The 24,436-nt window shown below is 39.2% G+C and overlaps 1 protein-coding gene across 3 annotated transcripts in view; it reads right to left on the bottom strand.

Moving 5' to 3' along the window:
* UGGT1 (UDP-glucose glycoprotein glucosyltransferase 1) overlaps nucleotides 1-24,436 on the bottom strand; it is a 50,274-nt gene that overhangs the window by 4,619 nt on the left and 21,219 nt on the right. For 2 of the 3 annotated variants that reach the window (XM_068953955.1, XM_068953956.1), the window contains 21 exons: nucleotides 23,766-23,851; nucleotides 23,171-23,306; nucleotides 22,077-22,208; nucleotides 19,443-19,607; nucleotides 19,139-19,259; nucleotides 18,335-18,433; nucleotides 16,724-16,747; nucleotides 16,100-16,194; nucleotides 15,242-15,448; nucleotides 14,506-14,637; nucleotides 13,423-13,553; nucleotides 10,807-10,902; nucleotides 10,293-10,395; nucleotides 9,740-9,819; nucleotides 8,840-9,029; nucleotides 5,978-6,136; nucleotides 4,081-4,166; nucleotides 3,678-3,762; nucleotides 2,502-2,590; nucleotides 1,909-2,013; nucleotides 1,205-1,289 (listed from right to left, as the gene is read on the bottom strand). In XM_068953955.1, the coding sequence (XP_068810056.1) occupies nucleotides 1,205-1,289; nucleotides 1,909-2,013; nucleotides 2,502-2,590; nucleotides 3,678-3,762; nucleotides 4,081-4,166; nucleotides 5,978-6,136; nucleotides 8,840-9,029; nucleotides 9,740-9,819; nucleotides 10,293-10,395; nucleotides 10,807-10,902; nucleotides 13,423-13,553; nucleotides 14,506-14,637; nucleotides 15,242-15,448; nucleotides 16,100-16,194; nucleotides 16,724-16,747; nucleotides 18,335-18,433; nucleotides 19,139-19,259; nucleotides 19,443-19,607; nucleotides 22,077-22,208; nucleotides 23,171-23,306; nucleotides 23,766-23,851 (2,406 nt within the window). The remainder of the gene's footprint in view (nucleotides 1-1,204; nucleotides 1,290-1,908; nucleotides 2,014-2,501; nucleotides 2,591-3,677; nucleotides 3,763-4,080; nucleotides 4,167-5,977; nucleotides 6,137-8,839; nucleotides 9,030-9,739; nucleotides 9,820-10,292; nucleotides 10,396-10,806; nucleotides 10,903-13,422; nucleotides 13,554-14,505; nucleotides 14,638-15,241; nucleotides 15,449-16,099; nucleotides 16,195-16,723; nucleotides 16,748-18,334; nucleotides 18,434-19,138; nucleotides 19,260-19,442; nucleotides 19,608-22,076; nucleotides 22,209-23,170; nucleotides 23,307-23,765; nucleotides 23,852-24,436) is intronic. The other variant, XM_068953957.1, reaches the window with a different exon arrangement.

The following is a 24,436-nucleotide window of genomic DNA, read 5'->3' as shown; positions in this document are numbered from 1 at the left end:
TAATGTTGTTACTTCAAACAGAGTAAAACAGCCGCAAACTGTACAGTAAGTAAGTTATAAATTGTAAAGTCAACTGTCATAAGACATCTAAATTTTTTGGCATCCTTTCCCCACACAAGCCATTGTATAGTGATGCACACATCAGTTTAAAAGAATGCATTACTCAAATCATGTAAAACTTACAGATGAGAGAATTCATAGTTAGGGATGTACAAAGCACTATAAGTAAGTGTAAGAATAATAAAATGAGAGAAAATAATTGGGAGAATTTTTTACTAGAACAGCTTGGCCTGCTGTCTTCTATTAACTGAAATTCCCGTCTGTAAGGCTTTCTGTGACACTAAGAGAATAATCAGCCGAGGGATGCTGGTAGAAATGACTGTCAGCAAGGTAGCATGCTGCTGTAGTGTCCCCAGAGGTGACCCAGAAAATCAGAGTTGCAGCATAGTCCATGTTTGGAGCAGTAGGGACACCACCAGTTACTTTCCCTTGTTCTTGCTAAAGAAGTAAGATTCTCCGGGAAATGCTACTTCCTAAAAGTAGGCGTTAAAAGCTGTAGATTTCTGAAATATGCAGCTTTGGCATTCGTTTACCTCTGGTTTCTGTTTTGAATCCTGCTGTTTGCTGCTCATTTCATAAGATATTCACAGGTAATTGTTAAATATTTCCAGGTATGTTCATTTAAGCCCTGTGTCACTCTTTTACCATGCACCACTGAGATGTACCGTAGGCAGTCTGAAGACTACGTCCTTGGGGGTTTTTTGTCTCTTCCTATGAAACTCTTCCCGCATTTAGTCACAGACACTGCTTCTCTGGTAGTCTTTCCTGCTATACTCTTTCAAACCTTACATATTAAATGCAAGTTTATAGTCCTGAATTTCTTCTTAGAATCCACATCTTCATCACGTGAGCCACAAGGGGAAAAAAAAAAGTTCAAATTCTTTCAAGTATGATTTTCCTACTATGGACTGTTCTCTCAAATATGTACCTTCAGCATGAGTTTGCTGTCAACCTGATCGTTATTTCTAAAAGCCTCCCAAGCAAAACCACCATCTTTCTTATAACAACTTGATGCTTTGTCAAAATAGAAGGTATACAGACAGGTAACTGTACGTATGTTTATACAATAGTATGATGTACAAGTCGAAACTTTCTCCGTATTTAGTTTTCCCATGATGGAATACTTTTCTAATTAGTAACAAACCTTGAATGTAGGTGATAAGTAATTCTTCAGAAACCAAAACTTCAAAGGAGTCTTAGTATGTTTCAGCACAGACAACATCATGATGCTATCAAAAGAGAAAAAAAATAAAGCGCTTAAGAGAAACAGCTACCACCCGCTAGAGAAGATGAGCTGCAAAACAGATTACAAATTGCCGTTTTACGTTATTAGACTTAACTGCATGCAGTATGCATCAGTTTACTGATCTTCATGCCTGGAGAAAAAGTGTGCAACTGCAACCTATTGCAAATTGCTTAATTCTAACTACAAAGTTACTAAAAATAAAAAGAACCCAAGTACTTTAACCAGTGAGAGAATATGCAAGCTGTTGGTTTTCACAGTTCACTGAGAATAACAAGTTACAGAATAATTCATGTTCGTTTTGGAAAGGAACCTAAACTTCTAAAAGCGTAATTGTTTGGGGGCTAAAAGCATAATTGTTTTGGGGTATTTTGTAATGAGAAAATTCTAGGACAGCAACATACTACCTATTAAACAAAGTCTACTTTGAACAAATGAATACTACACAGACAACAGTTCCTATGCTGCAGTAGATGCAAACAACTAAAGAACTTCTGAGCTGTTGGGAAACGGCTTCTTTATATTCTTGCAAATTTTAACTTTTCTCCTGGTGGATCTATCATTTGAGAACCCCCTTCCCCCCAGATTATCAATTCTGAACTAACCGTAGGAATCTTTCATATAGGTGTCCTGAAGCCACAGAGAATATATTTAGTACATCATCTTTATCCTGTTTCACATCTTCATTCTTTTGTCCCCCTGTGAATCCCCTGAAAGGACAAATGTGTTCATATATGTGACAAGACAGTAAGACCCAGCCATGCAGGAAACTGCAACAGATGATTACAAATCGCTATAATGTTGGTTTAATATAGGACAACTGTGGGATTTGGGGTCCCCCCCGCCCCGCCAGGTGAGGGCATCCTCCACAAGGCAGGGAGCTGCAGACACAAGCACGGAGGACCCAGAGGCTGAAATGCGAACGCCTGTTCAACTGAAAGAAGTTGAGATGCAGCTTCTGAGTAACACGGGAGGTAAGGGTAGGCAAGCAGCTGCAAAACAGGCACTTGGTTCTCTAGAAATCAAGGGGTCCTCCTACAGGCAATAAGGAGTTACTGATCAACAGTTTTGCAAAATCAAACCCTCAGCTTCCACAGGCTTAAGAATGCTGTGCAATATCACAGACTTAACTATTATCAAAAGATAAAACAGTTCTCCAGTTTCAAGAGACTGCAGGTTATTATTGAACTAGTTTTACCATTTGAGAGATTCCCAAAATCCAGACTCATTCTCACTGGTACCATCACTTAGTAAATCTTCATTCATCATGTCCAGTTTTTTCTGAACCTGGAAATGCATAACACTACTTCAGCCAGTGGAACCACAAACTAGGCAAACAGCTATGGAGCATTGATTTTTACATTGGCTCTGTTTGTACCAGTTTGAATTAGGTCCGGTTACCTCACATGGACCCTGAGCTGTATGGACAAACAGTTCAACGGTTCATTAGGCAACTAACATTTTCAAAACAGATTCCAAAGCTGTTTTCAGGCACCAAAACTTATTATTCTAGATGGCTAAAACACTTTGCTAAGATAGATTTAGTGACCATTCTTGACGATAGAGACCAGCAAAAAAACCCAACAAAACCGTACACAAACAACTCACCACCCCAACCTCCCTCTTCCCCCCCCATCCCACTTTCTGTTTCGAAGAGGCATTGCTGGTCACTGAGACTCCACAGCAGATAAGCAGACAGCACAGCAGCACTAGCCAAAGAGCACTGGAGGTAAATCAGGAACCTGTCCCAGAATTACTCTAGCACAAGTAAATCCTGGGAAGAAGTGAGAATCGGATGTTATCTTATGTTATCACTTGTCAATCATCCTAATTAAAAATTTTCACCTATACTGTCATCGAATAAGCAGCCCTAAAAGACTAGATTAATAATGAAACAATTTGCTTTTCGCATGCATTTTTACCTACTCTGTATCACACTGAGCCAGAATTTTATCTGTGACAAATACATTTTTGCTCATCTGGTAATATATTTTCTAGCATTGGGTTCATTGAATGTTTTTTATTAGACTTAAATGTGGGACATACATACAGACTGACTGAAGGGTTTGTTTGTTTGTTTGTTTGTTTGTTTTTTGTTCTAAGCAGTCAGAGCACAACTGAGCCAGAAAAATTCGGGCATAGTTTTTCTCATGCACATACAAAAGGAACAGTAGTTGCATGTGCCCCCCCCCCCCAAAAAAAAATAAAAACAACTTTACAGATAATTCTTTTGATTACATCTCCTGTGAAAATTTATGTGCAACCTGTCTTTAATCTAAGCTTGTAAGAAGGGATCATCAGGCCTTAATGAAAGTTTCTGCCCGCTACTAGTCAGTCAGTCTTCTTTAAGAGTAGCTCTAGTTTTTAAACTCACCTTCACTTTAATAATTTTGCTCTTGAAGTTGCTGAGAACAACAATAACTTCATTAGCTTCAGGGGGAGAGTCTGTCCCATCATGGCTGAAAATACAGTAAAGCATTCTTTATTTCTTCTTAAAATGCTTTTCTACGTGCTATTAAACCTCAACATTGTAAAGCATGTCTTCAGATATGGAACAACAACAAAGTTAACAAATGTATATACTTGAACACATCTGCTTGTTTTGATAAAGGAATTAATTTATTTCATCTCACACAACACAGTAAGAAATGCAAACTGCTATTCAGGTGACTAGCGTTCAGCAAGTGAACAGTTAGATTCATCTGTTAGAATGCTGCACCCATCTAGTTTGAAAGCTTCGCAAGAACAAAACCAAAGTCTTCCATGTACTGTCCTACCTGTAGATTCTGTAGATATCCTCAGACCTGCCCTTTCGGAGTCGGAGCGTCCATGCACCAGGATTGGCTTTTAACTGGAAGTAACCCTGTAAAAGGAAAGGAATAATCTGTCCGTTTCCAGAAAATGGAAATGTAGAGAAACAAGCTTTAAGCCATGTGTAGTTTGACCCAGTGCTTTAGATCCAAATAGTTATTCTTAAGCCAGCTGGTTAACATAACCTTAAGGCCAGAAAACACAGAGAACAGGAAAGAGCCAAGAAGTTCCATTCAAAATCCTCATTTTTACATAAGCGTCAGAAGTACTAAAAGGTCTAGCATGATTTGTTAGATGACGGAAGGTCTTCAGAGAGTCTTGCTAGAAACAGTGTAATCCCAACGGTGTTTCTGGGAAAGCATCCCGTACTACTTTGAGGGCTCACCTTTATGAAAGAGTAAGAGTGACTTTCCAAACACTAATTGCTAGTTACATAGCAGTCCATGAAAGATCTGACTACAAAACAAGATATTAGTTCATTTTGAAGCTATACAGATTGATATCTCAGCTACAGCAGGAAGTAATAAGACAGTTTATATGTTACAAGATACCTCTTGTACCAGCGCTTATAAAATTACAATATAAAATTCAAATATATTACAAGCGTCATTGCAGTTTCAGGTTCTAGAGTTTTCTGATTTTCTTCTGTGATTTAGGATTCTATATCTGCAAAAGATACAAACATTGGTAGTGATGCTTCAGTGTACTACCCAGTTTTCCACTCTGACTCCACATGCATGCAATTGGACATGTGAACCAGTCTGCTTTAAGGAAAAAAAAAAAAAAAAAAAAAAAAGCACTGGGCATACTCAGTACGCTGTCTCCTAGTCCCTCCAGATCCTTTTCCTACCCTTTAAGTGTAGGCACTGAGTTGAGGAAGAGGATGAGCAAATACAGTGTGCGTACTGTGGTACATAATATTTTGGTTTAGCTCATTAGAGAAAAATTCCAAGCCTTTAAGCTTTACTCCCCAATTTAGACACGATGTGATGACACACAAAATAAGGCTCATCTTCCTTTTTATAATTATAATAGGATATACTTTAGCTAAGAAATGACGCAGAGAAATGAAAATGAGTGTAAGAATCTTAAATTAAATATTTAGAGGGGGTAGACATTTTTTCCTGGCTTGTTAAATACCTTTAAAGATTCCAAAAACATGACAGACAATTTATTCCAGTTTTTCACTAACCCTAAAGAAAATATTTTAGCGGTTAACTTCCCTTGCCGTAATTGAAGTCCGTTACCTCTCACGCTGTCCAGCGTGGACCCTGTAAACAGACTGTTCCCTTATGCAGCTACCTGATAAAGATAGCTGCAGGGACCAGTCATGTACTTGGACTTCTGTCACCTTTGCTTGACTAAATAATTCCTGTACACTCACACTTCCTACGTTTTCCAGAATGCTGATCATTCCTGCTGACTCTCCCCGTTTGCTCAACAGGTCTCCGGAAGCAGTGTGTGCAAGGCAAGACAGCTTTCCACCTGAGGCTTTCAGTGCCAGATAGATTGGATGCTCTCAAGTACCACCCAGTCTGGAAGAAAACAGAACTGTCTGGCCTTTCCTAGCAAGAGGTCACTAAAGAATATGGGCATCGTTTTGAGACGTTCCAGAAGACCCTCCTCAGTAAGCTGCAGGGAAGGAGAGCATTCTTGAAAAAGGTAACAGACAAACAAGTACACAGCAAGGCTTTAAGACGTGAGTGTTAGGAACGATGTGGCTCTGGTATATTTGCAGGCAACTGTGAAGTATAAGTAACACCACATATCGATGGCTCACATATTAAAAGACAGCCAGTGGTTTATGCAAGTGATAGCCCTAACTGGAGAGCGGGAGTTATTTGTGGCCAGTTAAACGCTTACCAAGTTGGCCATAACAATGGTATCAACAATGACAGGACTGGTTGAAGTTCCCAGCGTAAACTGGAGTCCTCGAGGTGGCTGTCCAGTAGTAATATCATAGCAGTGTCCTTCCAGGAGAAGATATTCCAGTTCATATTCTGCAGCTACAACATTATCCACCTGTAAGGAAGAGCTATTGCTAAACTTGGAAGTAGCTCAAAAGTGTATTTTTTTTAATGATTCAATTACTTGCTAAAACAGCTGTAGTAATTAAATAGCAATGACTGTATTTAAATAGTATTTGCTTTATTTCAATAGATAAATTTTATTCAGCAAATCTCTAGACATCCCCCAAAGAACACAGCTCCATGGAGTGAAGCACTTCACACACACACCCCTGGCCAGAAAGGGCCTGAATCTAAACTAGTAAGACACCAGTATGACTGTTCCTCTATTTAACAATGTTTTTACACATTCTGGGGAATTTAGTAAAATAAGTTGGCATCTCACAAGAAGTATGACAGGCTTCAGAACCTTGAATTTAAATGTTTGAAACTGTTTGAAATCTGTTTATCTCATCTAATTTTTATCATCTGAAATTAGCATTTTGGTTTGCTCTGCATTTCTCCTACGACATGCTCGGGTACTGTCAGAAGGACCAGTTCATTTGGCTACTTAGAACAAAAGCGCTAAGAAAAAACATTTGCCGTGTTTCACAAATCACTTCAGGCCTAACTCCCCATCAGGCTAAATTCAGGTTTTTGCCTGAGAAAACTAGATGAGCAGAATATTAGTCAAGTCTCACAAAGCATCTTTCCTCGTTGCAGGTCCAGAATGACAGTTTAATTGCTAGTTTCAAACAACGGCATATTAGGAATTGGAAATTCTGCACCAGCAAACATAAAGCTCATATTCCTTTAGAGACTCGGGACGGCACTTTGAGCGTGCTTGAAGTATTTAATCCCCCTCTCCCAAGCTTTCAGTTCATCTAACAAGATGAATTCAAAGGCTTGAAATGGGTAGTCACATCAACCCTTTGGTGGTCCATTTATAGCTTAATGGTTAGGTCAAGAGATGAAAAGCAAAAAGCCCTCCCCAAAAGAACAAACAAAAAACATTAAACTTTCCAAAATTCTGAATAGTTAGTACAGGATTAGCAATACCAGTCTCTGCCACTGTACTGCATCAGATTCCCAAACAATATCAGTGGGATGCGAAAGTAAGGAGAGGCTAATAATGAAATATAATAACGTTAAGTGACAAACTAACCCACGTCATTAATGACCGCAAGGTTGCGCAGGCTGCTGATTTGTAAGAGGCCTATGCAAAGAGGCTGACAATCTCCTTCTGCTCTGCAGTGGACAGATTTCCGTACTGCAGGAGTCACCCGCGTAGCTGGTGCTGCTGTTGCTGCCAGTCCTGACAGACAAGGCCCAGGGCTGGTTTTGGAGCCTGAACTACCCTCTCACCTCTAGAGGTGGTTCCTCCAGGTCAGGGTTGAGGCACATTGGTGGGGAAGCTTGTACTGCCACTGCCCATGCCATACCCGTTCTGTGGATAAATAGAGGACTTCAGCCTCCAGAGCTGTCAGTCTGGCATCTTTCCACACACTCTGGATTATACATACAAAATTACTTTATTTTTAAAATATATCTGCATTTGTTCAAGGCCAGATACATAATGGCTTATTCCAAGGGAAAAAAGACTACTTGGCAACCTACTTAGGCTATTAACTTTGTACTCTGAAGTATAAAACATTCCAAGTGGCATCACATACGGATTTCCTAACTTTTAACATACACCGTTTTAGTGCACTTGCTAACATGTTAGTATGGTGCATTTGTAACTTACCAGTCCTCTATTTCTAAGTCAGCTGAAGACTATTAGAGTAAGTCAAAGTTAGCTGCTAATAGTAAGAGGTTAATAATTGGCACTGGATAATCCATCTCATTCAAGGTTAAATGAGAGTTATCAATTTGTAGATACATATATTTCCCCTTGATTTTTAACAGTTCTTTTGTACTAAATACCATCTCCTTGGATTTTTCCATTTCTCCTTATTTTACCCCCACGTATCTGTGGCAGCACTTCCCAAATCAGTGTTACAATAGCGTAATTCAAGACCTGTTCTAGCAGCAATCCACTCCTAAAACCAGTGCGAGGGAGTGTAATTCTCTTGCACCAGTTCTTCTGTTCTGTTGACGCTGCATATCCTTTGTGGGCCACAAGAGTGCTTGCCAGTAACAAAAGCTGTGAAAATGAACAGGTAGCTAAAACCAGCTTGGTGGCTTCTCAGAACAAGGGAAAGTAAGTGGAATGTACTTGCTGGGACAGGACTGTCAGGTCTTATCTCAAAAAAACCTCTAGATCAGAGGTAAAGAAAACCCTTACTTTTTAATTGTGACGCTAGCTGTGGGAAGTTCCAATCACAGATAATTTTTAATTAATAAATTTAAAAAAAAAAAAAAAAGGTTTAATGTCCCATTAAGAGTTTCTTCATTTCTAGCTCAGGACATTCTGAAGCGTCATACACGCACAAGCGAAACAACCTCTGTAGGATCTACTTCAAGCCTACAGGAGGTCAGTATAGCATCTCCTTCATTTCATCCTTTACCCAGCATTTTTCAGCCTGTGGTCTCCAGGCATCCGTGAGCAGCTGAGGACAGCAATCTAACTTGCAGTGAGCTCAGGTTTACCTGTGCCTTTCCTGGAAAACCTTTAGGGGGTCTGCTCATGGAAGAAGTGCTAACATCCACTGTTCTATGAATACTAGCATTTAAAAATTCTACAATTCTTTTCCATTACAAATGTAATCCCTGGTTTGGGGGGGGGGGGGGAACACACATTCAAATACAACAATAGGAACGCGTTGATTTGTCTTACCTCCTCTAAGTAAATGTTATCAAGGTCATATGGGGTTCTGACAGATTCCACCATCCAGCTCTCAGGAGTATTTAGGTTTAAAGTGAACAGCGGGGACTGAGGCATATCCAAAAACTTGGCAATTGGTCCAGAAGCAAAGTTGTTATCTGCTGTGAAAGAAATTTCTGGCTCCAAAACATAGCGATAAAAGCTGAAATTTCAGGGGAAAAAAAAATGCTAGAACATTCTTCTGCCAAATTTTACAAGTATTTCACTTTCTTTGAACTTGCTGACAGCGTCAGCTTTCCCAGAGAGAGTTCCAATACCTCCAAGAAGCCACAATTAAATTTGTATTCCCCGTTGCATACAGGAGGCTTTGGACAAAGCAGCACCCTTTGATCAGTTCAGAATTTTCATTTTGAAGGACCCACCAGTTTACCGGATTGTGCAAGACTCAATCATTAAGATTAGTAAGTTATTTAACCTTGCTCATATATATATATGTGTGTGTGTGTGTGTGTGTGTGTGTGTGTGTGTGTGTGTGTGAAAAGCAAACAAACAAACTTGTAAACCAGCTAAGTTTCTTCACAACATTCACAAGTTCCCAGCTTCATTATTATATATTCTGCTATTATTTAAATGAGCTGAAAGCATTTATCAAGACCTCCTGTAGGTCATCTGACCATGTTTGTGTTTCTTTTTGATTTTTTTGTTGTTGGTGGTGGGGGAGGTTATTTTTTAAGATAGAGAATAGCAGTTGTGGAACCCAGTAGAAGTGGTTTTCTCAACACAGGCTACACCCTAACTTGTGACAAGGCCTCCAAACAGCCTTTGCCAACTTCACTATACTAAGCACATGCTTCTGCTCCCATACTGCTGCTTTCCAGTGTGTTTTCCCACCCCAGGCATGGTATTTCTTACCTTTTGAGAGGCATGTCAGAAAGTTTGGACTGGCAGTTCATGAACACTCTTAGGTTCATATTTATCAGTTGGTTCAAAACCTAAAATAATAAGAAAGAGACTTAAAATGCTAACTAGGAAAGCTGACCGCTGTTTACAGACAGAATCTGAAGGAGGCATGTGACCTGCTTGTTCTAAATCCACCCTTCTCAATTCTTGCTTTACTACATCCAGCTTTTAATTAGTGGCAGCAAATCAGTTATCTGCTCCTTCATGTTCTAGCCACTCTTTTTGGGATGCAGAAGTGTTTTTCCCCAAGAAGAGTCACTGCAAACTAAACTGACAATGATGAAATTAAAAGTTATCTAGAAGGTGTTTAAGCATGGTCTGTATTGCTAGTGGAATAACTAATTACTCTGTATTACATACTAAGGAATGCATTATGCATTTCAGCCACACTACTAGACGGCCCTTAGTCACCACGCAGTCAAGGAGGCAGAAAACATTTCAAAATTACAGAAGAGAGAACTTATCTGCAAGTGCCATGAAATGCATTACAATACTGCATGCATACCAAAAGTAATGGAGCAAGTCTTTGAGCTTCTCTGGTAACAGGGTCAACAACAGCCACAACATCAAAGTATGTCTCTCCCTCTTTCGGTCTTAGTTTAACTGCACTGAACAGAAGAAAAAACAATTTTGAAGTACATGGACAAACACAGGAAAAAAACACTAGCCATCTGAAGTCAAAATAGTTATTAAATGTATGCCTTCTTTAAACTACGCATATATAGCTTATACACTGGTACTGATCTGTATATACTATATATCTGTATATTAATATGGATCATTATATATTATTTATATGAATATATATCTGTATATTAATATGGATTGAGAGGGAGCAAAAGCGAGTGAAAGCGATCAATCTGTAGCTATTTATCTATCTATATAGCTATCTGAAGTCTCACTGTGTCCTACAAACAGTCGAGGACTTCCCTATTGCTATCTGAAGTTAAGACACAATTTCAAGCCTGGGGAACATCAAATAAGAGCATGTTGTTCAGCAAATACCAGCAATCCTATACCTGTATCGTTCTTCAAAAAAATGATATTCAATCCTTGCCTCTCCTTTTGGTTGAGCAGAGAGAAGAGCGTCCACTTTCATTACCAAGTCGCTTGCACTGAAAAAAAGAGTTTACCATTTAGTCAGAAAACGCAGGCATGTACGACGTTTCTGCCAGTTAGTAAAACCAGAGAAGACAGTCTGAATCCAGACACCCAAACTGTTCTACCACCTTTCTCTATACGTTATTTTCCTTTTTGTATATGTTTATAATGAATTGGTTTGAAACACATAGCAACATAAAAACAGGCGATCTGTGCTTCTGAAAACAAAAATCTATTCCAGAACAGGGAGTCCTTACTGTCCTCCTCCCTTTACTTCAAGGACTCTTCAAAGTAGCTCTGAAGAATTAAACATATTTAAAGATTAATCCATCATTAAGACGGTTAAAATGGGATAAAGCCGTATCCCTCTGGGTACCAAATGAAGTAAATGGCATTTCAGAGGCCAACCATGCCGCAGGCACGGCATCCCTAAACTTCAACCTCTCCTAGACCCGTTAGAGATTCAGATCAAGCCCTTGTTTCACAGCAGCGTCCCCCTTTTTACTGCAACTCTAGCAACTGGAAAGCAGCTCTGCGTGTGGGAGAATTTTGAGGGGAGAGGGGTCCTACTACAGGAAACAGAATCACTGCTGATAAGTTCTTACTTTTTATTATTCCCAGAAATTTTCAGTCTAGTATTTCATATTTCATCTTGAAAATGTAACACCTCATGAAAGTTCAGTGGAAATTGATTTGTACATCGTAGCTTTGCCAAGAAGCAATATTGTACTTAAGGGTCTGTCAGCTTTTCCTTAATTAACTCAGTCTCATAGATTTATAGTGACAGCTGTTTAAATTGTTCGTAACAAAAACACAAGCCTGGTGAGGTCTGCCGAGTTCTACAATGTTTTCTAATGCAGCAGTTCATTTCAAAAGCTTTCAGCAAACCTTGGCAGTTACTCCAAAAAATCTGAACTCTGCTCTGTCCAGGTGTTCAGACTATGGCACCTTCTGCCCTCCCATCCAAATAGCCTACAACCTTTCTTTATTTCCCTTTTGATTCCCAGTACAGTAGCGGATGCAAAAGGGTATGGAATACTGTTAAAACTGTCCTCTTAGAGCTCAGATTCACAGAAGATTTCTGTGCAAAAGACCTCTCGTTTCACCTATTTGACCCTGCAAAAAGCATAATCTGCCAGCCTTTAACAGAGAGCAGCCTTCTTAGCTACACAGTCAAACACACACTATAAATATCAGTTCTGACTGACAGACGCTAGCATATGTTCTTTTGAACGTGAAGATGACTTTCCTTTGAACAGTCTACCTCTGTTCTTTTCGCAAGACTTATCTGGAACTATGATTATCATTATCTCATCTCTACTTCTTTTCCTATTGTTTCTCTTTAAAAAGTGTTAGGCAGTGAAATATATTACTAAAAAGATGTTTTTGATATTGGTAGGACAGCAGCAGTTAGCTGAACTGCAAATAGATTCAGCAAGTGTGCTCTTCAGGGTCTCACCTCTATTTTCTTCCTTTCTTTCCCTTTTAAAACAGATATTGTAGTAATCCTGCATGTGTTATAAAACCAAGATGTATAGGAGGCAAGTGGTTTAAACCAGTCTGTCACTTAAGATTTAGCTAGGTGAAAACCCTCCACAAGTCTGAAGGCCTTAATATTAACGAGAAGCAGAAAGGCAGTCCAGCGCAGAAAGCTTTTTCAAGAACAAATGTAATAACGCATAGCAATTTATACTACTTTGTAACATAGCCCTTAGCAGCTAAAACCAGCTCTCCTCTGCATGTAGACAGCTTCTCTGTCGGTGATGCTGTCACCAGCCAGAGTCAATTAAATCTGGAATGAAACTTCATCTTGTTCAACACAGCAGTGAATTTAGAAAGCTCTTGCAGAACGCGTGACCACCCTCGTTCTTCTTTTCATACGTTTTTTTCGCTCGACCTTTGTTTTTCTTCAGTCCAAGAAACCACTTCCCAAACTCCTCCAACACCTAACGCAGCAGGCTGTTGCAGCCCATGTTGCTGCGATCCAGCGACTATCATCTCAGAGAGCTCCAATGCATTCATTGTTCTGTGTTCACTTAAACAGTTCTATGGTAAGTCCCAAGAGACTTGGGCACCTTCCCACTTTCTTGCTGCTTGTCAGTGAGACTGTAGTCAACACAACTCCTTCAACCTCCATTAAAAGATAACAGACCAGCCACGGTAGATTACTACTAGTTCCAGGTAGCGAGTCAAGAAAATGAATTTGGAGTGCAGTACCACATCGGGGCTTGCCAGTACTCCCAATTTTGCTTCCTGAATCTGGGGGATACAGTTACAGGTCCATACCTACGTGAGATACTGCGAACTACAAAAAGTCACTAAAGCACCTTAAACCCAATACAGATAATTTACATCCTTTTCCTTTCTGACTTGCTTCTCTTAACAGTTGAGGCTTGACCATAATGAACGCATGCGTGTTTGTTTATAGCACCTAACCAGAGTGTATTCGATACAAGCTGAGGTTTCTCCAGGCTGCAGGAGGTCATGTTAGGAGAGTACCACCACTTTTTGCTAGTCTCTTCTGGTTTACTTACAGATCTTCCTCAAATCCCAGCTGCTGAATCTGGGATTTGATTTTCTGTCCTGATGTCTTTAGTATGATATTCTCAAGGAGGTGGAAATCATCCTGATTAAACATCTCACCATCCTCTAACGGGCCAATAATCTACAAAGAAAATGGCATCAGAATTATTACGTAAAAGCTGCACTGAAACAAAATTCAAAGATGTATTCAGCAAATACTCAGGCCCAATCCTGATGGGTATTAACTGGTTTTGACTGATATTCACGCCAATAGCAACCAAGTTTAACAGGTAATTCCAGCTATCTAGAGCCAACAGTACAAAATAACCTAGACCTTAAGATATAAAACGCGTGCTTACACTTTTCAGTAAGCGCTTTGATTTGCCAAAATATGGCATATTAAATTATACATGCAATATTACAGCCTGAAGGAGCAATAGAATACCAGGCCAATTCCAGTAGTGAGGCAAAGCCCTGGCAAATATTACTCCTCTAGCCTTCAGAAGCCTAAAAGCTGCCTAGAGAATTCTTCCTATTTTGCTAATAATGGGAGTAGAATAACTGCAAGTTATCACTTGAAATGTTTAACCCGATAAAGTATACAGTAGTTACTGGAACTTGCATTTTTCTCCTAAGTAGCAGGCAGATGATGAGAACTAAATGCTGTACACAGCTGGGCTTCGTTATTTGCAGGGAAATACCATAGTAACAGAATTTGCCTAATTTAGGTAGCTCTTGTAGAAGGAGCTTATGGGAGAGATCAAGTCACCAACATCCTTTAATCAGGAGCCAGATACTGGAACATTTTGCCCAATGGACAATCATTCAACTTTATAATCCCTTTTAGGCCCCGGACTCCGGTCAGTGCCAACATGACTGAAACTTCTGTTACTTAGACGTCTGTCTTTGTACAAAACTCCAGCTGCACGCAGTATAAAGAACTGATCACTGAAGGTCTGACTAAATCAAACTAGGTGCAGTCTAGTGACCTCAGGAAGGCAGAGACTCTGTATCAGATTATCGCTCTGCTGCTCAAGGTCGGCTTCTCTGCAACACTCTGAATAACTCTTTTACCATCTGCTGACTGATCTCACCCTTCCATTGCTGATCACAGCCCTCTGCCCCTTTTTCAGCTTCAGAACGTCTCTGCAGTATATAGCATGGGACAGAATAAAATCCACTTTGGGAGATTCATAGGCTTCTTTGAAAATATTGATATCCATACCCTGAAAGAAAAGAACACTTGACATTGAAACGAGAGGAAAAAAAAAACCCACCCACGAACATTTCTTGAAAATGCATCTTTCTTGTTTCCTTTCGAAAAGGTCTTTATAACTAGCTAAAAATCTATCTTCATGGCCCCATTCTTTGCGGTGTTAAACACAGCTCCTGTCTGTCATTCTCAAACATTATCACAACTTCTGATGTAAAGGGTCATATTCCATTCTTCTGGTCTTAAGTGGTTCTTTGCTAATTTTTAAGCCTCATTTGAGAAATGTAGTTTATTTTCTCTTTAAAGAGGATAATGAATTTGAACTTCTCTCTTAATACCCAAGAAACAACTGACTGATTTTAACGGATCTCTGAACCTGCCTTCCTTTTGACTTTTTAAAGTTGCGTAGCGTTGATGTGTAAGAGGATTTACATTTACTGTTAGGCAAAGCGTTATAGTTCACTAAGCTCAAACTCTCAGAGAAAAAACAAACCAAAAAACCCCCCAGAGTGTTACTCTCCATTGTTACTTGAGCTTTTCCACATGAACATGCTACACTAAGATACTCATTAGACGAGCTAGCAAAGTACCCTACTTTTGCCAACAAACATGCTTACCCCAACTGCAAATTCTAAGATGTCAGCTCCTGCCTCAAGCGCCTTTGCGGTTTCTTCCTTTGCCATTTTGGTGATGAAGTTCTTGGCATTGTTTGAAGTTTGTGTCTGCAGAGCTGCCCATATGGCCTTAGCAACAAGTGTATTCTTGCTGTTTGGATCTTCACTAGGGTTATTAATCATGCTAATTCGGACATTATTGCTGGATTTCTGTGTTTAAACAAACACGGATTAGAAAAGTTTTAATTTCAGGTATGTTTTATATGAGAAAAATAATCTATTTTAATAAGACCTACAGCAAAAGCTTTGTATTTCTTAGCATAAAAAACAGATTCCAATTGGGTATGTAACAGCACAAGGTTAAAAGGACAAAAAAAAATTAATTTAACTCAGAGTATTTAGTCTACATATAAGCACCACTGTGACAGGAATCTTCTAGATAATACTGAGCACGTTTGCTATATAATAAATACAAGACCCTGGCCATCACTCAGAGATCTGGCAAAACAGTGATTTAGGAGTAAACTAGTTATTTTTATGATTCGGTCTCTCCAACAAGAGACAAAACAGAGAGCAGTGCACGTGTTCATCTCCAAACCACAACTCAGACATTTCATTTTAGTAACAGAGACTAAAGAGCATCCTTTCTTTATTGTATTAGTAGAGGGCCGAGAGGGGATTCTGCCCTGGCACAAGGTGGTCAGGGATGTTCCAGCCCCTACAGAAAAGATGAGGCTGGAAAACAGAAACCTACAGGGAAAACTAATCTCCCCTGGGTCATAAGACAAGACAGAACCATAATCTTGTGTTTCTGAAACCTCCATCCACTGCTTTATCAACACCACTGCAAGCATTACCTACCTGATGTTTAATTGCATCATACAACAACTGCCTCCCTGAAGGTTTATCAAAATCACCAACAATCCAGAAAGTAACTGGTCTAACAAAAGAATCATCTGTAGAAAAAAAAAGAAAAAAAAATATATTTGAGGGTAGAGGAAAGGCAAGTTTCAGTGTTTCTTCATTTGGATGAAAAACGATGCACATGCATAGATTTGGAGGGAAAAAAAAGAAAAATGACATAGGAGAGATGCAGATGAAGCTAAGCTATGAAGTCTGGTAGGACAAAAATAGTAGTATTGTATTAAGTTTGATTTCCCTCACACAGAAAACCCACATAGGACAGCATGCATCACTATTTCTAAACTGCTTTTTTTTTTTTTTTTTTTTGGCTACCTATTCAGTTTAGAAATTATAAAGGAACCTGTGAATTAATTAGCAGATTGCTGCTAGGGTGAAGACATGCCTCTTATTCATGCTGATTATGTTGGCTCACAAAATCGTTTTGTACGGAGAAAAAAAAATGCTGAAGCAAGCATGCATTTAAATCGCTTTCTATTTTCCTGCCGGTTCTAAAGCCAGCCTTATAAAGGAACTGGAAAATTCCCAGAACAGTAACATAAGAAATGCTAAAGCATGAGTTACCATAGATTTCCTTGGAAGACATTCCTGGTCAAAAAGCGGAGAGGAAAGAGGGAAAGGAAACAGACATCATTAATTTTTTTAGTAATCCCAATATGTATCAAGAAGCTGAACAGCGCTGCACTAGGCATAACTCTGAACCACTGAAGTTCAGTTTCAACACGCAACAAGTTTGTTATTTTATTAGAATAAACTTTGACTTTTTTTTTCCCCAAAGAGCTTGTTTTATTTTCATACTACAGTGCTAATTATACTACATATTATCAGTTTCATACTATACCATGAAGGCATCATTCTGAAGACCATTTGCAAAACCTGCCATGCCATTGACTTGGATGTTGACAGTTACTGTTTTCTTCCCTCTTCAAAAACCAGCAAGCCAGCACTATTTCAGTATTGCTGCTGAGTCAACAACCCGTATACCTTTCCTATTACTTTAGAAAATAAACATGCTACAACATTACTGTAATCAGATACCAGCTATCTTAAGTCACAGAAGGGGCAGTGAGCAAAAAACTGTGAAGCCATGGGATCACAAACTAATACGCCTCCATGAACAGAAACCGCTGACTAATGAGATGAAATCAGCAGAGAGCAGGAAAGTAAAGAGAAAGTTAAGCTAATGAAATCTAACAAAATTCACGTTTTGAATGAGCAGTCACAATCCTCCAGAAGGTTAACAAATGCCTATATTCTCATTTAATTTCCACAGGAGTGGCTGCTTCTTCACCCCTCCAGGTCGATACCTTGGAAGAAACAGCACTTTCAAACGAGCACAGGGAGATGCAGTTTTAAGTAATAGTCTACAAAGGGAAAGTAAGAAACTTGCTCAGATCTAAGTGATTGAACATGAACCAAGGGCAAATACAAGACAGGAGGAGGAAAGGGAACGTTTAAGGCAGTGCATGCAGGTGGCAGTGCCTTGAGAGCGCACCAGGGGAAACTTGTAAGAGCCTGGTAAAGAACACAGAGACAGAAACAAGAGAAATTGGTTCAAAAAGCAGCGTGTTATTTCTGGTTCCTAATTGAAATGGATACAGGCAAGGGCTGGTTAAGCATAAGCTCTGTACATGCATTTCTTAGAGTGAGCGGCACAGCTGAGTTTTAATACTAACGAGGGACTTCATGTATAACTAATAAAACAATAGCATCATTGACAAAGCAGTACATGCACTGGAGCAGTAAGAAGAGCACAGAGCAGGTTAGCAGTTGTCTTATATAACGTGCAATAACAAGTTTCTTCTGAATTCACACAACTTTTAGTTACTTTGAATTATGAGGCAAAGAGCAGTAATCCCTTTTTATACTTTTCTAGTCAGTAATAACTGCAGGATCAGAACTTGCATTGCTGTGTTTCTGGTAGTCCTGTGCGCAACACAGCATAAGTTTAGGGGAGACTTCATTATTCATAGAAGGCTACAGATGTTTAACGAGGGGAATATTCTTGTTCCATGCAGATGCCAAGCCCTACAAAAGTCTATTTTTAACACTTGAATGGCACCCTTGCCCACAGGCCTGAACAGAGTTCATGGCTTAAATGCACTGAGTACTGCAGGTATGTTCTGAAACACATATAAAAATAGATTTGGGTTCATAATCTACTGTAGATGTTACCTCTCTTTGTTAAGTAGGTCATGCTGTTTGCCACAGCAGCTGTCTTGTCTTTGGATTCCAACGTAGTGAATCTCGCAAAGTCATCCACATAAAAGTTATCTGGAGAGAAAATATGAGAGACAAAGTATTAGATGCCAAAGCAAACTATTTTCCCTGTGACATGAAATAAAATCAGCAGTATTACCAGAATATCAAGTCTCACATCCCACAATTTTTTGCTTGTGACATTTCTTTTTATATTTCATTTCTGTTGTTATTAGACAATATGCTGAGAAACTTTTGTTGTTTCGTAAGCTACACTAATAGCTACATAGCATTTTCGATATGCAGAAGTCACTTATTCAAGTCTGGCTTGGTTCAAGTTAATTTACGTAAATAGTATACATTTAAAAGTCCACCGTATTACTTCTTTTCAACCAACTCGGGAAAGGTCATTACACAAGTGCATCTGCAGTCCTGCTGTTATAGTGCAGAGTCTCTGCATTGGGTGTTATTCCTTAACACTTCAGCTCTCAACAGTTCTCTTAAAATACATGGCACAGCAAATCCTCAGCAGTTCCTGAGACTGCCAACCTCTGCTCCAAAGGTCAGAAATAAGGAACAAACGATTGCTTTACACTTTACAAGACTGTAGCGCTCTTGACTTTTTCTAGTGTTCTTATTCTCTCAACTTCATGAGTCACATTCCCCCGAAGATGTCACTTGGGGTACTGTTAATACTTTGCCACTAGAGCATTCTGTTGGGAAAGCAAAAGTTTTACAATCAGATACTTCAGGTGTAATGCAGCTAAAAGCAGCCCTTACTCATTGCTGTCAGATCTAAATACTCTCTGTCAGACGTTAAGATCCTTGAATTGATTCTGGGAACAACGTTAGGCTGGTTCATGATGTATTCAACTACATCTTGATCATTAGATAATTCACCCTGAAGGAAAGAAGAAAGAAAAAGCAGTTTTGCTTACATCACACACATATTTGCCTTAGGCCACTTAAAAAACCAAGCAGTTAAGTAAGTTAAGCTGCCAGGTGTATTATATATTCAGGGACTTGCAAGTCAGTTTTTGAAATGATGTTTCTCTCTGAAGTTGCAGCTGAACCCAGCACCTACCAAGTACACAGCTCGCTGGAAGAGGCTTGTGGTTTCCAGGATTTTGTGCATTGTCACGGTTTCTAGGTCGTCAGGATCCAGCTGATCTTTTTGAAAAGGCATCCCATTGAACAGCACCACAGGGAGAGGACCTACACCTGTCTGCTCATAGTAACCTCTTGCTGCCTAAACATAGGGAAAGAAATAACTTTACCATGTCAGCCCATTACTGCAAGGGTTCATGTTTCCATGCAATATCCACTGAAGTCTATTCTAAACATACAAAGATGTGCTTTCAGCTTTTATGTAACACATACAGCATACAAATTTTATGCAATGCATAAAACACTTTGTGTGTTACATGCGTAAGATGTCCTTCTCTTCCAGAGTTTCAAAGCAAAAAGAGCTCATTCATGTTAAAAAAAAGTGTGTCTAACTAGGCATCATGCAAAACAGTCCACTAAATTCATACCGTAAACCAGTTAATTCTAATGAAGAACACTTTCTGGTAATAGCAAAAAAAAAAAAAGCACAGTATGAAACCAGCATTTGCCCTAGAAGTAGTACGCAAGCATTGGTATTCATAACATAAGATGGGGGAGGGTTTGGTGGGTTCTGTTTCCTCTTTTTTTTTTTTTTTTTGAAACATGTTTCTTAAACTTTTTACACACATTTCCTGCAGGGGGGAGGCAGAGAGGCAAGAGGGGGAGAAATTTGCCTTGACAGAATAACCGTTTCACGTAACCACTCTAAAATGCACCATCATTATTCATATTCGGTTAGGGACAGAAGTTAATCAAGTTCTACTGTTCAGCGGTTCTTTTTGAGAACTTTCAGAACCTCTTTAGCAGTAGTCCTTACCCTATAGTTATCTTTTAAGAACAGAGGGGAAAAAAAAAATATCACGTAGCTCAGATCACTTGAAAGTGTGACCAGTGTTAAGTTTTGTCCTTTCTATAGAGAGAAGTTCTCTATAAAGACCTCCTTTTAAGACGTAGTCATGCTGAATGGCGTCAGGTAGAACAGTTGCAGCAAGGCCTCCATTATGGCCTCTCAAGTCTTTCAGAGATTAGCACTTTGTAGCTGTTGGGGATTTCTTGCGGAGGGTCGTTTGTTTGTTTCTGGGTTTTAAACGGGGTGAGAAGACGGCTCTGTTAGAAATCCAAGCCAAGCCGGTTATTTATGACACTGGAAACCTGTTTAGTTCAGCACAGGAACAGCCCAGGTTCACATTCCAGCTTCACCCTCAGCACTGCCATTCCTGCCTTTTGCTTTTTGAAAGCAAACAATTGATTGAATAATGCCTTGCTTCCTCCCCAGTCACATACCCCCTTTCAAGACTTTGCGGTAACTTCAGAACAGCAGAAGTGTTGTGTCAACCACACAGTAACTGCAAAGATTAGTTAGTATCACCTATTCTTTTTAGGAAGAATTTCAGGTTGAGTGCTAGATACTTTAAACTGCAGAAGGCAAGAAATCTAACCATACTCCACAGTTGCTAGCCCCAGTTACGAGCTGAAGCAGCTGCCATGGTTCCAGGCGTCCTTCCTGCTCCACGCATACATGTTTGGGTAAAGGAGAAAGCGATGGGATCCATTTAAGCAGGAGAGTCTCATATGTATGAAAATTTAAGGATAGCTTCATAAAGGGAGGTTCCAGCAGAGTCGGCCTCCTCAATTCTGCCCCCAGCCATGAAACTGCACTGGGCCTATTGGCCAAGTCCTTTATGCCTCAGCACACTAAGGAGTGTGATTTGCTCTGCTTGTTCTGATCAGTGAAATCAACTGGTAAGAAGTACTACGCTGTATCTGCCATTTAAATTGATAAGACCTCCTGTCAATTCAGAAATTTCTACCCTAATTTTATGCTTCTTGATTACCTCAAAATGCTTCTTCTCCACTTTCCTACTCAGACTCACACGCATCCGTGCTTTACACCTTCCTGTGTACATAACCTTGACAGCATTCTTCATATTTCCAGATGTTGGCAGTATCATAAATATTACAGAGCTGTTGTAGAAAGTACTTCCATTCTTTCTCCTGGAACATTCAACTAAAATAACCATCCCCTATAGAATCCCAAATAAGATCTGCTTCATCTCACGTAAAAGTGACCCAGTAGTGTTTTGTACTCCCAGCTTTCTCCATACAGAAAAGTTTCAACCCTAAAAATATTTTTAAGAAATCCTTTGAGAAGGGTTGCCAAATGCCTTGCTACAGGCAAGGAATTTTGCGTTTGTCATCATCCTGTTATCTTGGACACTAGTCAAATACCAATCCTAAAGAAAACCGACATGAACCCCTTCCAAACACTAAGCTGCTAGGTTTCCCCTATGAGCCATGTTCTCTTTGATTTTTTTTTTTAAAGCAATTATAGAGACATGAGACTGTTATCTTAGTTCTTGTAATACAAGATATATAGGTGTGTATATGTGTATATATATATTTGTGTGTGTAAACTTTATGCTGAACATAAGTCCCTATAAAAATACTGTTGAAACTCACCCCAGTATGATAATGAAATAGATTCTTGTTTACTAAATAAGAGAACTGGAGCAAGACACCGTACACAGCGATGATATTTGCAAAGCAGTGTTGTTGCAAAGGAAAGAGAAAAAAAAAAAAGGTAAAAATGCTTTATTTCTCAAATTCTTACCTTTCTGTTTTGATCATAGGCAGAATCGATTCCCAGAATGCTGTTCACTTCCACATAAGGATACTGTTTCTCAAGAACACTAACCACATGCTCAACTCTCAGCTGATCTCCTGTTTTTACTTTGTTATATATCTGGAAGGAGGACACACATGCAAGTTTACAGCTGCAACTCTCCTTACCAAAGGTAACTTAACATATCACCTGTATTCCAGTAATTATACAAGGTATTAGCAGCCAGATACTCAACATATTTTCATGTTTATCAAACTTCAATAACAGGTTGCAAGTACAAAGCTGAAAGTTAAAAAGTGCTGGTAGTTCTGAAACATATCTTGCTTTACCCCATAGTTATTCCAGCCAGATTGGAAAGAGGTAAATATCATGAATTTCTTTAAATAATAACTTGTATATTTAATTACAAAAGGTATCTTAGCAGGAAAAGTAGTGCTCAGTGGGGGAAAAAAAAGGCTCAAACGAAGCACATCAGAAGAGCTACCTCTTCCTTGCAGAACAAGATATGTGCTTACAAACAATACAACATGCCCACACACGTAAAGCAGCTAACTAATTTTGTTTCCCTCTTGAAGGCACAAGATTTACTTTAGACATACAACTATATATAAAACCTCTGACATTTATATAACAACAAAAAAAAATTGTATTCAAATAACTGGCAAATTTAATGTTACTGTATGTCCATCTTACAGATTTATGCAACTGTGTCAAACTACCAGTGAAATTAACTACAAGTGAAAATGAATTTACTAATATCTATAATATCCTTTTATGTTGCGAGATTATGTGGCGACAACTGTTCAGGACAAAAAAAAAAAAACCTCTATAATATTAAAGGAATAGCACAGTTTAGAAGTCACATGAGCAGAACAAAGAAAGAGGTAGGATCGGAAAAACTTGCAAAAGTACAAACGTCACATTTAAATCTGGCCTCTCGTTAAAATTAGATCACAGCACTTTAGAGGGAAACAGGTATTCTGTAGTACTGGTTTTCTGAGGTACCCTGAATGCTAACAGAGTTTAGCACATTAACACAATTTATGGCAAATATTAAAACATTCAGTTAAATGAATACTTACAGACATGACTGCCTGGAAAGCATAATTATTATCCATTTCTTGTGCCACATAATTGTATGCCCTAAGAAGGGCAACACCAGGATCCTGAAGTCCATCAACATCTTCTGAGTCATTTACCACAAAGACTAGTCCTATCCTGCAATCAAACAAACCCCCAGATTATGAATCTGTTATACTAACAGGTAATCAACTCTTCATACAACAGTCAGCAATGATCAGCATCTTAAGCCAAGTTTTTTTTTCCTGAACAGACTGATAAGATTTTGAACGGTGTTGAGGAATCAAAATTATGACATATCTTCTCTAACAGGGAGTCTGTCAGAATCTCGCTTTTCATATCTTCTTTCATCCAAAGTGCTTGCTTTTAAGTATCTTCTGGACTCCTGGAGAGACCGAATTTTTTATTCGGCTCCATTTTGCTATTAGCAAAAGTTTTACTCAAAACATTTTGAAGAAGGAAAAATTGCCCTTTCCTACCAGCAGTACAAAGCATACAAAATTTCTACGGTTTCCTAAACAACAAGCATTTACAATTGCAAAAGTCACAAAAGTGAAACTGATCTGAAAATCAAATCCCATAAAAACATAATATTACCTCAGTGGGATGTGGTTACTGAAGAACATCTCTGCCACATTAAACAATTCTGCTGTAGTCTCATGAGTAGGATCTACTATCAGCACCTGCACATAAATTGCAAATAAGAGGTTTCTGTTCCCTGAAGAAGTCAAGACATTGGCTTTTGACTAGAGATAGCTTCATTAATACTTTACTGCAGAGTTATTACCAGTCTCGTTCTATTCACTGCCAGGGAGATGAGACCCACTAAGTAAGTTTCTCCTAAAATCTTTAAGTCCAAAATCATAATCTAAAGTGCCCTGTCTAAACTGCTCCTTTACCCGGAACAGACTGGACTCCTTTCACGCCTTGCCTTTACCTCAGTACGCCCTAGCATCTAGGCTTCTCTCTCTGGCCACATCAAAATCTTCCCAGTTAAGTGCTCCATGCGCGTCTTGCCAGAATGCAGGAAAACCGTGTTGCTCTGCCTGGCCTTCCTGAAAGGCCCATCCTTCTAGGCATTCTCGGAGCAAGGCCAACACACAGACAGAAGCGGGCTTCCTTAAAATGAAGTTACGGCCCGTTATTCAGATGAATAACGTTGCTTTTCTGTTAGATAATTTGAGTGCTAAAAGCATGATCTCCATAGAAGGATGCTCCCACAGCACTGTTCACGTTTGGTTCACATGGCGGCATTCACATGACCAGTC

This window comes from Struthio camelus, chromosome 9 (genome assembly GCF_040807025.1).
Source record: "Struthio camelus isolate bStrCam1 chromosome 9, bStrCam1.hap1, whole genome shotgun sequence".
In the NCBI taxonomy this organism is placed as follows: Eukaryota; Metazoa; Chordata; class Aves; order Struthioniformes; family Struthionidae; genus Struthio; species Struthio camelus.
Note: the sequence above shows the minus strand (reverse complement) of the source record. Positions and strands in the feature narration are given on the sequence as shown.